Genomic DNA, 15,278 nt, shown 5'->3' with positions numbered 1-15,278 from the left:
GGTTTCATGAGCTATAAACTTGGTCACCAGAGCACAGTGTGGGCATCTAATGGGATGTGGTTAGGTCGTTGTGATCATCAACCTCAGTGGTTCTTAGAGGGCCTCCCCCTTTGAAGCCTGCTGGATTTGTCTTGCCACGTGATCTCTCTCTCTCTTGCAGATACTCCCACCACGAAGCTGGCTTCCATGTTGTGATGTAGCCTGGGGCCCTCACCAGAGCCAAACAGATGGAAGCCTGCTACTGAACTTATTTGGCCTTGTGTCTTTGTGTCTCCAGCCTCAGGTGTTTGGTTATCCCAACAGAAAGTGGAAGAATACAGAGTTGTTTTGCCAAGAACCAGAGACACTCACTTTCACTGTGGTTGAGGGTAAACTGCCTAACTACTTACTTCCTGACGTTTGTGGCTATGTCCCAGGGCCAATGGACATGATTCTTTAATGTTTGTTCTAAAACATAGTGCTAAACATTAGCTCTGTGCTAATTAAACCACGTGGATAATAAAATAATCTTCTGTTGAGCAGTAAAAATTCGTATGTTTTGTGTTCCCAGGTCTCCAGTGAGACCAAATGGGGTTTCAACAGATTCTACAAATGAGATTTTAAAAGATTAGTAGAGTATAACACGTAGGAAAATATTTATCTGAAAGACAAGATATTATTAAATGTTAAATGTACTAGAATACAAATTTATAGCTTTCCTTCATGGCTACAGTGACACTGTAGTGCATGCACATGGGTGTGTGTGTGTGTGTGTGTGTGTGTGTGTATGTGTGTGTGTGTGTGTGATATAATATCATATCTATCATCCATATCTATCTATCTATCTATCTATCTATCTGTCTCACAATAGCCAGTGCAGTGGTCATGCACTCCCATGCCTGGGAGACAGGAGGATTGTTTGAGTCTAGGAGTTCAGTGCGGTATCATGCTATACCTGTCAGCTGTCTATACCAAATTCTGCATCAATATGGTGACCTCCTGGAAGCGGGGACCCACCAGGTTGCATAAGGAGGGGTGAACCAGCCAGGTTGGATAAAAGACCTCAGTAGATCTTTCATTGTATAAATCCTGGCAATAACGGCCACAGCTGATTAGACAGATGCCACTAATCATTTCATTAATCCCCGGTGTGGGTGAGTTCACTGTTCAGGTCTCTGAAGGCTTGCTTTTTTAATAGTTCTGTTACAGGCTGAGCCTTATTCCACCCAAAGAAATACCTGGTTTTGAAACAGCAGAGATACCAAAGGCTAAATTTGAATGAATATAGATAGACTCTGAATGATTTTTATTGACTTACTACCATTGGCTCTTAGTCTTTAGTAATATGTATTTAAAATAATTTTAATCTAATGCTGATAGTTTTACAATGAAAATTAGACAACTGCTTTCAGATAGCATCTCAGTTGGAGGATAAAAGACAGGAGGCAAATAGCTTAATTCCAAATTGAAAGAAGGAAAAACTCCTGACCATGACTGTCATCTGCTCAGGTCACAGGCCACTTGGGAGGAGCTGGGCCCTGATTAGACAGAGTGATGGCAATGGCAGCATGGTACCTCGGAGGCGATAAATCTGGGTCACGTGATTCATGCAATATGCACCCCAGTGTGCTTCTTTGAGGGTGAAATGTCTAATGCTTTCCACGTCTCACCAGCTGTCAAGTCTCTAACCAGGTAGTTGTGTGAAAGTGCCTTGTGCATCCTAAGACAGCAGACAGCCGCAACTCACTCTTCTAAACCATGCCAAGAAATCTTTGCTGAAACTGTTTTTTGCTTTTCAAAAAGCTGTACACACACACACACACACACACACACACACACACACACACACACACAGAGAGAGAGAGAGAGAGAGAGAGAGAGAGAGCAAAACAAACTGCAGATTTACTCTGTGCTGAATGGCTGATCAGAGGAGACACTTCTTAAAAACAGTATTTGTTAGTTCATTCAAAAGAATATTTCATTCATGAAAAATCAATAGTCTGTGGCAAAATAGCAGTATGGATAGTAGGAATCCTCCACTAAATTCACATACTTTACAGGGCATTTTAAAATGTCTTTTCACGGAAAAAGTGTGGACTGGCTACGCAGGCAGGTGGCTTTGCAGGGCCTGGTTTGAGTGCACTCCGTGTGAGTGAAGTGTGACATACCACTGTCTAGAAGGAGGCATCCAACCTCTTGTAAAACAGTGCTGGATGAGGCCCTACAGAAGATCGGTAGGTTGTGGCTATTTTAATAGTGTCTAGGAAAGGAATCAGACCTACATGTCAGCAACCTTTATAACAGGTAGTAACTGTGCTGGGATTCTCGCCCTGCAGCTGACAAGAGGCTTCCCTTGTCCCCATATTTATTTTCCCTGTCTTCCTACCCTGTCTGAGGACCACATTGGTGTTGTGTAGGACACTGGACCATATTACTGCACTGAAGCATTCTGGGAGAAAAATAAAGTTCTGCTGGGTTAAGCAACAGCCAAATTGGGAATCTAGTTATTACAGCAGTCACCTTCACCGCACATGACATACTGTTTTTTACAAAACGATGACATTACGAATGTTTTTTGGGGGCCGGAGTTCAGTGGTTAAGAACACTGGCTGTTCTTCTAGAGGCCTGAGTTCGATTCCCACCACATGGAGGCTCAAAACCATTTGTAACTCCAGCTCCAGGGGATCCCGTGCCCTCTTCCAGTCTCTACATACATGTGTGAAACACACACACACACACACACACACACACAATAAAATAAAATAAATATTTTAAAAAATGACAATAATAACAATCCTATTACCTTTGTCACAGTTGACTCCGTAGAATCCAGGTGGACAGATGCAGAGGCCAGGTGTGACACACAGGCCACCGTTCATACAGCGAGGTACACAGAGGGCTTATGGAGAAAGAAGACTCTGATTAAGGCCACACAGTATTCTGGAGCAGGATCATTTTGCAATGTCAACAATTCCACAACTTAAGAATTCATAGAAGATGTTTACTCTCTAGATATATACAACTTTGCTATATTAAAATTTGTTTTGAGGCATTAATCCAGCCATTTTTCAACTTCTCATCCAATTTCTTAGGTAAGAATTTTTATTTTTTTTTTTCTACTTTGAATGTCTGGTTAAATCTTCCCCAGAATCAACTTGACCGTGATATGTTTTTATTTCTGCTCTATCTCTTTGATCTACAAATGCTAATGTGAGTGCAAATAAGAAAATAGTCTTGCTGGGCGTGGTGGCACGCTCCTTGAATCCCAGCACTCGGGAGGCAGAAGCTGACAGATTGCTGTGAGTTCGAGGCCAGCCTGGTCTACAAAGTAAGTCCAGGACAGCCAAGGCTACACAGAGAAACCCTGTGTTGAAAAACAAAAACAAAAACAAAAACAAAAAAGAAAAACAAAATAGTCTTATATCTTAAAGGTAAAAAAGTATCTTTGCTTACTCTGGTCAAATAAGTTCTTGGCATTTAAAGATCTTATGATTAATATCCACTTTCTCACTGATCTCTTTTCATCTTATGTTCTCAAAAGCAGTGCCTCTGAAATAAATGTACTGTCCAAGTTCTTTCCAGCCTCTCTTTCGGCTTCTGCTAAGGTATAACTTATACCAGGGTATAGATTTAATTGTGACTTGAGATGTTTCTAATTGGAAGAATTTCAAATTAGTTGTGATGTCAAAACTTTCATAAGAGTGTAACAAAGTACACTGTAAACAATGGGTTGGCTGGAGGCTTGACCACAGAGAGCAGATGCCCAAGCCCAAAGTTCTCTGGTCAAAGTTCTAGCCACGTATTACATTAATAGACACCGACCCATAGACAAACAACTTTCCAACAGGTCTTCTCTGACTTTTTAAGGTTTCACAGATCCTTAAAATGTCACTAAATAATAATGATGATGATGATGATGATAATAGCTTCAAGAGATATGTTACAACAAAGAGCCATGTGGGGCATCTGTGCTGTCCATGTGCACTAGGAAGCAAGTCCAACTCCATTGCTTACCTTTTTCACAGTGAGGCCCGTAGAACCCATCGGGACACTCACAGACTCGCCTTTCGTTACAAAAGCCTCCATTCCGACAGCCTCCGGGACACTCGGCTGCACCAAAGACAAACAAGGTGTGGAGCATGCTCTTGTGGCCAGGCCAAGGTGAGACACTGGTGGTCACTCATATTTCACCGTGCCAATTCTAATGGATTGAATACCCACCATCTTTCACCTTCCTCTCACACCCCACGGTTTCCCCTCAATCATCTTCCTGCAATCTTATTTCCAACAGCAAGGGGCACACATGAGGAGAGTGAAACCATTTTTATTCAGTCTTCCTTCTGCCCATCTCCCAAAGTATGGTAAATCTTTACATTCACACCAGAGGCATGAAGGCCCTTGCCATCAATATTCAGTGCCAGAGAGTGGATGGCTTTGTTGTTGTTATTGCTGTAGTTGTCAATGTTTACAACATTGGCTGGCTCCATAGCTTAAACTTGATGGTGGAAGGCGAGGAGAGGGGGGAGCTGTGCCTGTGTGGTTAGTGGGTACCCAGGGTATAGCAATGAAGTGCTAAGGCCCTGCCTGACATGATCATCATGTGATCGTGACTTCCTGTCTTCTGTGGCTGTGAACTGTGTCAAGTTTTTATCAGGAGCATGAGGCATGGGTACAGTTTTTGACAGGGTCATTGGGTGAGATACACCTGGGGGGCTCCTAAACGTTGTTAGAAAAGCGGGAAGCCCATGCCTTGATAGCACACTGGAATCCCTAAGGTCCCTAAGTGTTGTCAAAGCCTGAGAGAATCTTCCTAGTTGTTATTGGGCCCTGTGTTTACTGTCCTATATCCTATGAAGTATATCTGTAAAGAAAACAAAACAAACCAGTGACTCCCTACTTCAGAGGCTTTCTCTTGAGCGCTGTCATGCTCACCTTGTTGACAAGTCTTAAAGAAGATAGCGTTCTGAGGGGTCCGCAGGATGGTGTTGCCTTCGGAATTCATGACAATCACAGTCACCTCAAATGCTGCCACCCCATCCTGTTTGCCGAGACACGGGAAACCAACTTGAACAACTGAAAGGAAAAGAGAGTCTGTGAAATCAGTTTAGCCAATTGATTCGGCTCTGTAGAAACCACAGAAACAGAGACCAAGAAGAAGCAAAAAGTTCTCATTTCTGTGATTTTTCTTGTATCTCCATTGGAGTTGAGATGGTATTTTATTACCTAGGTATTCTCTGTTGAACTTATGCACCATCCTGAGTGGAAAAAGAATGAATGACCCTCTGTAATTTGTGTTCCACTAATGCAGAACTGGCCATATTTTTTTTTTTGAGACAGAGCCTCTATGTTAATAAGATTGGCTTGTGTATCCCTTTAAGAATTTATTTTAATGTATGTGTGTGTATATATGTATGTGATATATATGTGCTTATGTGTGTATGGGCACATGTGTGTAGGTGTGTGGCGGCAAGAAGAGGGTGGTCCCTGAGAGCTGAAGCTACAGGCAGTTGTGAGCCACTTGATAAAGGACTTGGGTCCTCCGTAAGAGCAGTGACTGACTTTCCAGAACCAGTTTTCATACTTTAAAAATGTTTATTTTTTAAAAGATGGCATTTAAAAAAAAAATCCCAGAACTAGGCAGATCTCTGTGAGTTTAAGGCTAGCCTGGTCTACAGAGTGAGTTCCATGATAGCCTGGGCTATATTGAGTAGCCCTGTCTCAAAAAAAAATTTTTTTTTGGTATGGAAATTAAAGATGCAAAAAGGAAAGATAAAAGTATTAATTAGAATGAGGCATTTGGGGGCATGATTTCCATCCCCCAAAGAGCCAGAAATAGGCATAATAATATACAATGTAATACAATTTCCATTAAACAAGCCCTTGGAACAATAGCCCACTAGTTTATTTTTTTTATTCTGATTTGAAAGTAAGAAAACAAATTCTCTGAAAATATTCTGCAATTCAGCCTGGACTCCAGGTGTGACTGGGTCAACCAGGTTACTATATTCCCAAGATACCTGTCAATATAATGGGGTGTTTGGTGTGCAAAGCTAATGCCATGGATAGGCTGTATCCTATCCATGTTAGCCTCTTGGCGTGGAGCCACTTGTGTACCTGTTAGGTCCTTGTCATTCCCAGGTGTTGACAACAAAGCTACAAGGCAGGATGTGGCAACTCACAATGTTTCTGTGCAAAGAGAATGAGGAGGCTGCGAATTTCATAATAGTCACAAGTCACTAGGTGAAATGGTCTAATTGGATGTTGGCTATTGGATGAGAAGACTGACTCTGGAACTTTCTAGAACATACTGGATTATCATGCCACCCACTGAGGAAGACTGATCTAGCTGACTACTAGACTCCAGTTCTTCTCTAATCAATCAATCAATAATCAATCAATCAATCAATCAAAAATACTGCCAATGAGTGTATAGAGAGTATTGCACTGTGGGCTCAGCTACCAATCATGGGCTTATCACATTAAGCCAGGACAAACCTTTCCCCTTTGGAGTGTGACTATACCTTCCAGGGTTAGAAGAAGAAAAGAGCTGGGAATTGCTCCTGCTAGCACACAAGCTGATCATGCAACCTTCTTTATGTGTTCGCAAAACAAAGTGCCGTCACAGGCTCTGCCATTGCCCAGAGACAGCAGAAGTAGAATCATGTCCTTTGGCAATGGTAGGCCTTTGGTAGAGGTCCGCTTTCACCAAAGGCTAAATGAAATGAAGCCAGATGCTGTGAATGCCAGTACAGTCTGGGCTGTATAATCTAAACCGGGCCGAACAATTTAGGAAAGCTAAAGCAGATTAATTTACACGGCACTCAAGTGCACACTGATGCACGATGCACGTCTCTTAGGGAGAAGTACACGGAAACATATCTGATACCCCTTCCACACACAGATGCACAGGGTTCTTACACCTCATAGCATCCTGTCATTTGACCCACTTCCCTTATAGAAAGGTAGAAGGTGAGAGGAAGCAAGGAAGCAGTCCTAACACCACAAAATTATAAACAAGGGCTTGGGAAGACGGCTCAGTCACTAAAGCGTTTGCTTAGTATGAAGGATGAGCTGGATTCTCAGAACCCACATAAAGATGCTAGACCAGGGCACTCAGCACTGAGTGGAGATGTCCCTTCACTCAAGTCTCAGGGATCTCCTGGGGAGACTGGGCAGAAAGGTGGTAAGACCCGGAAGTGGCATTTGGACCGGGAAGTGGTGTTTGACTCCAAGGTATTCAGACCTGGAAGTGGCCTTTGACTCCAAGGCAGGTAGGAACTCACAGACTGGGAAAGCTTTCCAGAAGACCTACACAAGCTCAAGCCAGACAAAGTTCCAGTTGTAGAGGAAAGAGGCGGGCACAGGCTTCCACCCCCAGCTGAGGAGTTACTGGCACTGATGACTTCCGGCAGAGGGAGAGTCCGTTTCCTGTAAAGGTGTGACCCTCTTGGAGGTTGGCCATGCTCCAGGACAGGCCCTACACCCACATATGATCCTTGATGGGTGGTTATAAAAGGGAGGAGGAGAAAACAGGAAGTTGAGGGTGGGTGGGTAGGTGGAGGTGTACTTGGAGGAGCTGGGTGAGGGGAGTGTAAATATGATGCAATCAGGTCCTATAAAATTCCCCCAAAAAACTAATAAAATGTGTTTTAAATGCTGGGTATGGTGGCCTGTGCTTGTAATCCCAGCACAGGAGAAGCAGGGACAGGGGGATCCCTTGAAGCCTATTGGCTGACTAATATAGCCTAATTTGGTGAACTCCAGGGCAATGCCTCTCCCAAATTAGGTGGATAGTGCCTCAGGGGGTGACACCTGAGGTTGTTCTCTGGTCTTCACACACACACACACACACACACACACACACACACACACACACACGTGCTCTAGCACCCCCCCCACTCTCAGAACACGCATGCTTACATACACATGTATATAAAAACTTTCAGCATTAAGTATTCAGTGCTTCAAGCACTGACATTCAGTCTCTCAGCAAATACAGACCATTCCTTCTGGCCCAGAGCAACCAAGAAGATGGCGTCCCTCCGACACTTACCAGCTACTTAAAAACGTCTACACACTGGGTTCCTAAGACATACTACTGCTCTGTGGATTGCATGCAGTGACCAAATATCCAAAGAGGCAAGGCCTTGACTTTATGGGGAAAAATATGCATATAACTCAGTAATTTTACTGAACCACTTCAGTTTGCATTTCCTGTTTTTGTTCCCTTCAAATGCCAGATTCATAACTGTTAAAGATCAAGAGATGTCCAGGCACAAAGGCTCCTGTGGGATAAAAGAACAGCTTAGCAGACTGGGTTATAAAACAGCCCAGCGCAGTAATGAGTGCTACCTAGATGCTTAGGAGCAAAGACACACTGACTTGGTTACTTTTTAATAATTCACCGTCCCTTCCCTTCTCCCACTGTGGCGAAGCTAATGAATTGTTGCCCTGCAATGATCTGGAAATCCCCATAAACTTCCTGCACCTGCGGTTCTGCAAACAAACCCCACATCTGCGTCTTAAAAATAAGTAAATAAATAAGTGCACACGCCGAGGCAAAAGGAGTTAAGCGGGCAAAGTGAACTGTGTGCACACATTGGGGCATTGCTTCGTCCCCAAAGAAAGCCTGTTCCTTTTTTTTAAGTCTCTCTTTGCCCCAGGTGGCATCCATTTTTCCCCTCTGAATTTTATTTTGCTATTTTTATATATGTGTGTGTGTGTGTGTGTGTGTGTGTGTGTGTGTGCGCGCGCGCATGCGTAGAGAGGCCAGGAGTTGATATCAGATGCTTTCCTCGGTTTCCCCTCCTCTCTCACTGCACATGGAGCTTGCCAATTGCCTAGACTGGCTGGCCAGCAAGTTGCAGAGACCCTCCTGTTCCTGCCTCTCCAGAGCTGGGGTTACAGTTGGGGCACTGCCAAGCTCAGCTTTTTGCCAGAGAACTGAGTGGCAAGCACTTTACCCAGATTCTAAGCTTTATGTTTTCTAGATTTCATACTATGAAAAAGTGATGTCAAATTTGGAAATTCCCTATTAAGGCATCTTCTCAACATGATGTGCAAAATTTGCTTTGTCAATAGCTCCAAAAGTAGAATTTTAGTAAGAATCCTTTTACTAGACACCTAAAATGGTTTATGTTAGGGAGATGTCAGATGCAAGCAAATGCCCCCAGCCTCACTCCTTCACCCATGCAGGTGGCAGCAAATGCCCCGGGCTGCACTCCTTTACCCATGCAGACAGGCAGCAAATGCCCCCAGGCCTTACTCCTTCACCCATGCATACAGGCAGCAAATACCCCCAGACCTCACTCCTTCACCCATGCAGGTGGCAGCAAATGCCCCGGGCTGCACTCCTCCCTGGGAGGCTGCCGCCCACAACAACACTGGGAAGATGACTTCAATAAACTGAGAACCTCCCCTCCTGTTTGCACCCACAGTGGCTTGATGCGCAGTGTCTAGAAAGACCATCTTCAGGTCTCACCGTAGCACGCCTCAGATCCACCGGAAATGGGCTTAGCACGCCTCAGATCCACCGGAAATGGGTTTAGCACGCCTCAGATCCACCGGAAATGGGTTTAGCACGCCTCAGATCCACCGGAAACGGTGGACGGTTAGCAACCCAGTCTCTGTGAGGGGGCCTCATTTCCTAATCACTCTCCGGATGCTAGTTAGCTCCCGAAGGGAGGCTGATTAGACACCTGACAGATTACTTAACATTCTTCGAAGAGTGAAATAAAAGTTGGCGTCATCATCACTTATTTCAAAATGCTCCAAATCCACAGCCACGGCTGACGCTGTGCTGGGAAATGTAAAATCCGAGGCTTATCAGTGGAGCATGTTCATTAGGAAAGCCAATGACCGAAGGACAGCTCAGGCTACTTCCAAAATAAATTGTCACGGGATACCAGAAGTGTGTTTAAACGATCTTTTGACAGTTTTCTGAGACAGGGTTTAATTTCAAAACATAAAAGGAATGGGAAGAAATTGCAAAGGGAAAAGGTAAGTTTGGCAGTATGGATTTTATTCTCCCACAAACAAATAAATAACTTGAGAAAATAGTAAAAAGAAGTAAACCCATGTTATATGTCACAAGCTTTGCAGACTAATAAAAACACTATTATCTCAATATAAAAAATAATCAGGGCACACTGCTATTTCACATAGTCTAGTAAAATCAGGGAAGATGCCCTGTCTCGGTAGGAAAATTTAAAAACCAAATTAAGAGACAGTGTGAAAAAGCCAGTTTTCACTTTTTAAATTGGCAAAGTAGTTAACATAATTAATAACTTATGCTGATGAGATTACAGTGAGCCTAACTCACTCCCACATACTAGGTATGACCTTTAGGAGGCACTACAGGTATCTGAGCAGTTTAATAGTTGTTTGTTTGTTTTTTTAAGTTCATAGCTCATATCATGGTGTTTACCAGAAAAAAACATGGCTCCCAACAATCTACTATAAATAAGTAAGCGCCAAAAATTTAGTATATGCATTAATTCAGCAGTGGCCTGCTATGTACTGGCTATGTGTTGAGTCTTGTGAGAGGAGTCACAGGAAATAATACAAATGAGGCCCCTTTCCTTATAGTAGTGGGCCCCTGTTAGTTTCAAAGGCTGTTTATCATGGTATGTACACCATGAAAACCCTAAAAGGAAAATCTCACTAATAAATAATGAGCGATCAGAGAAACAAATGATAGCCTATCCACAAAATAGAATATTGTAATACTCCCATGCCTTTCAAGGGTTAGAGAAACTTTCAGAAGGGCATGTAAACTGTGCGTTTGTCATGGTGTATCAAATGTAAGGACACAGATACTTGCAACAGGACCAGAAGAAGCACTGGGTACTTTCTGTTTCCCAACATTGTGTGAGACTACACAGGGTTTCTCTGTGTAGCCCTGGCTGTCCTGGACTTGCTTTGTAGACCAGGCTGGCCTCGAACTCACATCGATCCACCTGCCTCTGCCTCTCGAGTGCTGGGATTAAAGGCGTGCACCACCACGCCCAGCTGGAGACTTCATTTTTTTAAGTTTAGGAAATAGAGCTACAGTTCTGGTCTTATCGTGATTGAGTTAGATAACGCTTGTGTGGGTATCACACAAGATGGAAAGCTGGGACCGAATCACATCCACGATTTTCTGAGCCAAGTAGGATGGTTAGGTCTGAAAGCTGGAGTCAGTGTCCCTCTGTCCCTCAAGGCTGGTTTCTAACACTGTGCTAACTTTGGGGGTTTCTGATGATGTGCTAACTTTGGGGGGTTCCTGACACTGTGCTAACATTGGGGGTTTCTGACACTATGCTAGTTTGGGGAACTTTTTTCTGGTTATCATTTGCTCCCAAACACTTTGAACCTTTGTCACGTGTGTGCACTGTGCTAAGGCACACTCCTTGGCTGACTAGATCCATCTCAGCAGTCATGTTTATGTCTTTCTTCATTCATTAAAAAAAAAAAAAACACAAAATCCAAAAAACTAGAATCACTAATGAACTGCGTGTGGTCTGAGATACAGTAGGCAATTAGGAAACTATAAACCCATCATATCTTTATTCTTACCCTAAACCTTTGCCTGAAGGATGGTGACCAGCTTGCTAACAATTCAACAGCTCTCCTCAGGAGAGCATCCCACAATGGCTCTAATGGATGGCAAATGTACCTTACATATCCTCATCTCCAAAGCAAAGACCACGCACCTGATGCCTTGTGAGGCACTGTTCCAAGCAGAGGGACATTGACAGTTGGATCTGCCATGATGCCTTTATCCAGGGAGCGCAGAGACAGAAACTCGTAGAAGTACTCTGCCTAAAACAGAAGACGTTGCCGGTCAGCGCCAGGGAAACCACAGCGATTGAGAAGGCATTCTTGATGAACCATTAATGTGATGGGAATGGAATCCCTTTCCCTCTGGGAGCTCCAGAGCCCCCAACATCTAAGATATCAAGTAGGTAATAATTCACATCCCCTGATTTGAACCACGCTTGGAGAAAACAGACTCCCTACAATGCTTAAAGCATTTATTTAGAGCTTGCTCAAAAGGTCATTTAACTTCAACAATATTATTAGTTGCTGTCTGTTGAAAGAATTTGGAGAAAAACAGAGACAAGACATATCAAAACAGTCAGTGGCCAGCCCTTAGAAAATCCATCTTAGCAACTTGGGCCATTAAAATTTTTTTTTTTTGGACTGAGAGGAATCTTTTGGTTAGAATTTGTAGAGCTGTAATAAATAATGATTAATGAAACAGAAACCTAACGGCAAAGAGGACACTTAAAGCCCCAAATTTAAGGATTCTGCCATTAAGTTTGAAAGGTTTATATTTAAGGTCTCAATTTAATAGAGAAAAGCCTAAAACCTTAAAATAAAACAAAAAACACTGCAATGACAACAAGCCATAAAACTTTACAATGTAAATATTTTCATTTTCCCACTATGTCAGTTCTTAAGAAAAAGTCTTGCTACTCAAGTGCGCATCAATGTGGAAAACTGACGGACACTCTGGCCATGGCACTTCGATGTCTGTGGGGCTGGAAAGAAGGTGGGTCAGAGCACTTGCTGCTTTTCCAGGGAACCAGAGTGTAGTTCCCAGGACCCATATAGGGTAGTTCTCAACTCTAGCGGTTACTCCAGCTCCAGGGTTTCTGATGCCCTCTTCTGGCTGCTGAGGATGGACACACACGCACACCACACACACACACACACATCACAAACACACATACTACACACACCACACACACCGCACCACATACAAAGCAGGTCACACCACCACACATACACACAATAATACACACACACACACACACACACACACACACACAGTCTTTAAAAAATGGTTTATGCTAGGAATAGTCTGATCTTGCTTAGGAACAATGGGCAATTATAAAGGCCACACATTCTACCATGTGAAGTAGGCAAGTTGAGTGGTTCTGCCATTATCTGTAGACACAGAGTTTTGGATGGGTTATAAAATGAGTTACAGTACATACATGTGGACTGAGTGAGATTTTTTTTTTCTTTTTTTTTTTTTTTTTTTTGGTAAAGAATGGGATTTTACTTACATTCGGCATAATTTTTTTATAACATGGAAAATATGAAGAATGCATAGAAGCCATTCAAACCATTTCCGCTTTAAATCACTGTCAACTGTGAGACACCAAAGGCTTCATGGGGGGACAGTGATGCGATCACAGCTGCCATGCTGGAGAGTTGGTCTACATGTTCAGTGAGCTAAGAAATACTCCCCGGGCCCACAGAGCCAAAATAGCATCTCCATTAACCAAACCCCCATCTTTGGTCTGTGGCAGTGGTTACAAACGTTCCAGAGAAGCACCATGTTTATTCCCTTGGAGAGGTGACAGAGTCAGGTGAATTCATTCATTAGGTTCATCCGCTGAAGGGAGGGGTCTGTTCACGAGACAGATGCTTGCTCCTCCATGGAAGGGAGGGCAGAGATCTGAAGGAAGCCCATGAAAGCAGTGCTGTCAGGAAAGGTAATTCAATTTACAACGAATCCCTCTGAGAGGGAGGGTGAATAGTAATTCTGTCCCTGCGGAAAAAGACACCAATCTTCACAGATCCAGGTGTTTCCAACGACTTCTTTCAACTGCATTCCCCTCAGCGCTTCGCTCCATAGTATTTATCATGAAAATATTTTTATTTTAAAACACAGTTAAAGTGGCACTGTGAAGGGTCTTGGTTCGGAATGTCATATAATTAACTATACTCTGTTCATCTGTGCCACCAAGGATAGTAAAACAGCAAGCAACAATAGCGCAGTGTAATATACATCGTGTGTCCAAAGTCATTAGGAGTTTTTTAATGGGACCGAGAGTGATGGTAAACAGCTGCATGGGTAGAGCAGAAATACTGTAAAACCCAAACTTCAGATCCTGCACAATAAGTTACCCTCTGTGACCCCACAAACGTGAGCTTTATCACTTTGGGAATTAAAACTTCCTCCATATACGTGATATGTTTAAAAGCTACATTTGTAAAATTTTAAGATCGCCTTGGTAAGAAACTAGAGCTTTGGGCTTTAAGTGATTTTATTAAGAAGAAGAAAGCTGGAACATTGAGATTAAAACATGATTGAACTAGAACTGAGAGATATAATTTTTTTCTTTCTCCACATTTTCAATATGTGATTCAATTTGTAATGAAACTTAACAAGCATGGAACCCACTGTCAGTTCCGCGTGACTGATGCTGGTCACCCATCTGTGCACTGGAGCTCAGTCTGGGTCACCTGTACTCTTGGCTTCTTGGCTCAGATCCTTGGATTTGAGGGAGGAACAAGCAGCATTAAAGTGACTTCTGAATGTTTCTTCCAAAGAATCTTTCGATAACACTGGAAGACTGTCGGTCTGGGAGGAATCCAGTCCTGGAAATGCAGCCCTAAGGGGCCTTCACAGCATCACACAGTGCAGGGTAGGAAGGCACAGGTCCCTTAAGTTCATTATCTGTACCTAGCTTAAGAGTGGCTGCGGAGCAGTATGGGTCTGAGTTTAATGGATTTCTCTAGATGGCCAACACGCTGACCTTATTGGCAGCAGGTCTGACACTATGGGCTTCTGGGTACCATCTAGTTTCTTTGGTAGTTGGTACACACTATGGTTTCCTGCTGCAGTTCTGATGAGGGATCTAAAATGTCTCCAAGCGCAAACTGGTCAAAAAAAGTTTCTTGGCTTTTATCAGCAGAAGGAAATTGTTAGAGCAAAGCTTGTCCATTTATTCTTCTTACCAAGGACAATAATGTAATTTATTTCATAGTTGGTTTATTTTTAATAATGTATTTATTATTATTTAAATGTATTTTTATTTATTGGCGGTGGCACAGAGCACGTGGGGAAGTCAGGGACAACGTTTGGAAGCTGGTTCCAACCTTCAGTGGGTCCTGTGGATGGAGCTCAAATTGTCAAGTTTGGCTACAAGAGCCTTTACCTGCTGAGCTGTCTCACCAGTCCCATGTTTATTTTATATATGTGTGCATTTTCAAAGGATTCTCTTTTACTTACTCTTCTAATTGTGTCTTTAAAATCCTAACTTGAAAGTCACTTAGAAATTAACCAATGTTTTGTCTGGTCTTGATACCGACTTCTTTGAAAACTTTACTTACCATTGTAAAGAGGTCTACCCTTCACTACCATGTAAATAGTATATATATATACATATGTGTATATATATATTTCTTTTTTCATTACCACAATACAGAGAGTAAATCTATCCTTCACCTAACTTAAGGTCTTAAAAAGTCATAAAATGGTTGCTCAAATGAATGTTATGATTTATGTCATATGCTAACTT

The 15,278-nt window shown here is 42.8% G+C and overlaps 1 protein-coding gene across 1 annotated transcript in view; it reads right to left on the bottom strand.

Moving 5' to 3' along the window:
- Positions 1 to 15,278, bottom strand: part of Wif1 (WNT inhibitory factor 1) — a 61,812-nt gene that overhangs the window by 11,528 nt on the left and 35,006 nt on the right. The window contains exons 3-6 of the mRNA XM_051170494.1: positions 11,673 to 11,781; positions 4,912 to 5,052; positions 3,994 to 4,089; positions 2,783 to 2,878 (exon numbers count right to left, since the gene is read on the bottom strand). Of these exons, the coding sequence (XP_051026451.1) occupies positions 2,783 to 2,878; positions 3,994 to 4,089; positions 4,912 to 5,052; positions 11,673 to 11,781 (442 nt within the window). The remainder of the gene's footprint in view (positions 1 to 2,782; positions 2,879 to 3,993; positions 4,090 to 4,911; positions 5,053 to 11,672; positions 11,782 to 15,278) is intronic.

The sequence above is a fragment of the Acomys russatus genome, chromosome 28 (assembly GCF_903995435.1).
Source record: "Acomys russatus chromosome 28, mAcoRus1.1, whole genome shotgun sequence".
Taxonomy (NCBI): Eukaryota; Metazoa; Chordata; class Mammalia; order Rodentia; family Muridae; genus Acomys; species Acomys russatus.
Note: the sequence above shows the minus strand (reverse complement) of the source record. Positions and strands in the feature narration are given on the sequence as shown.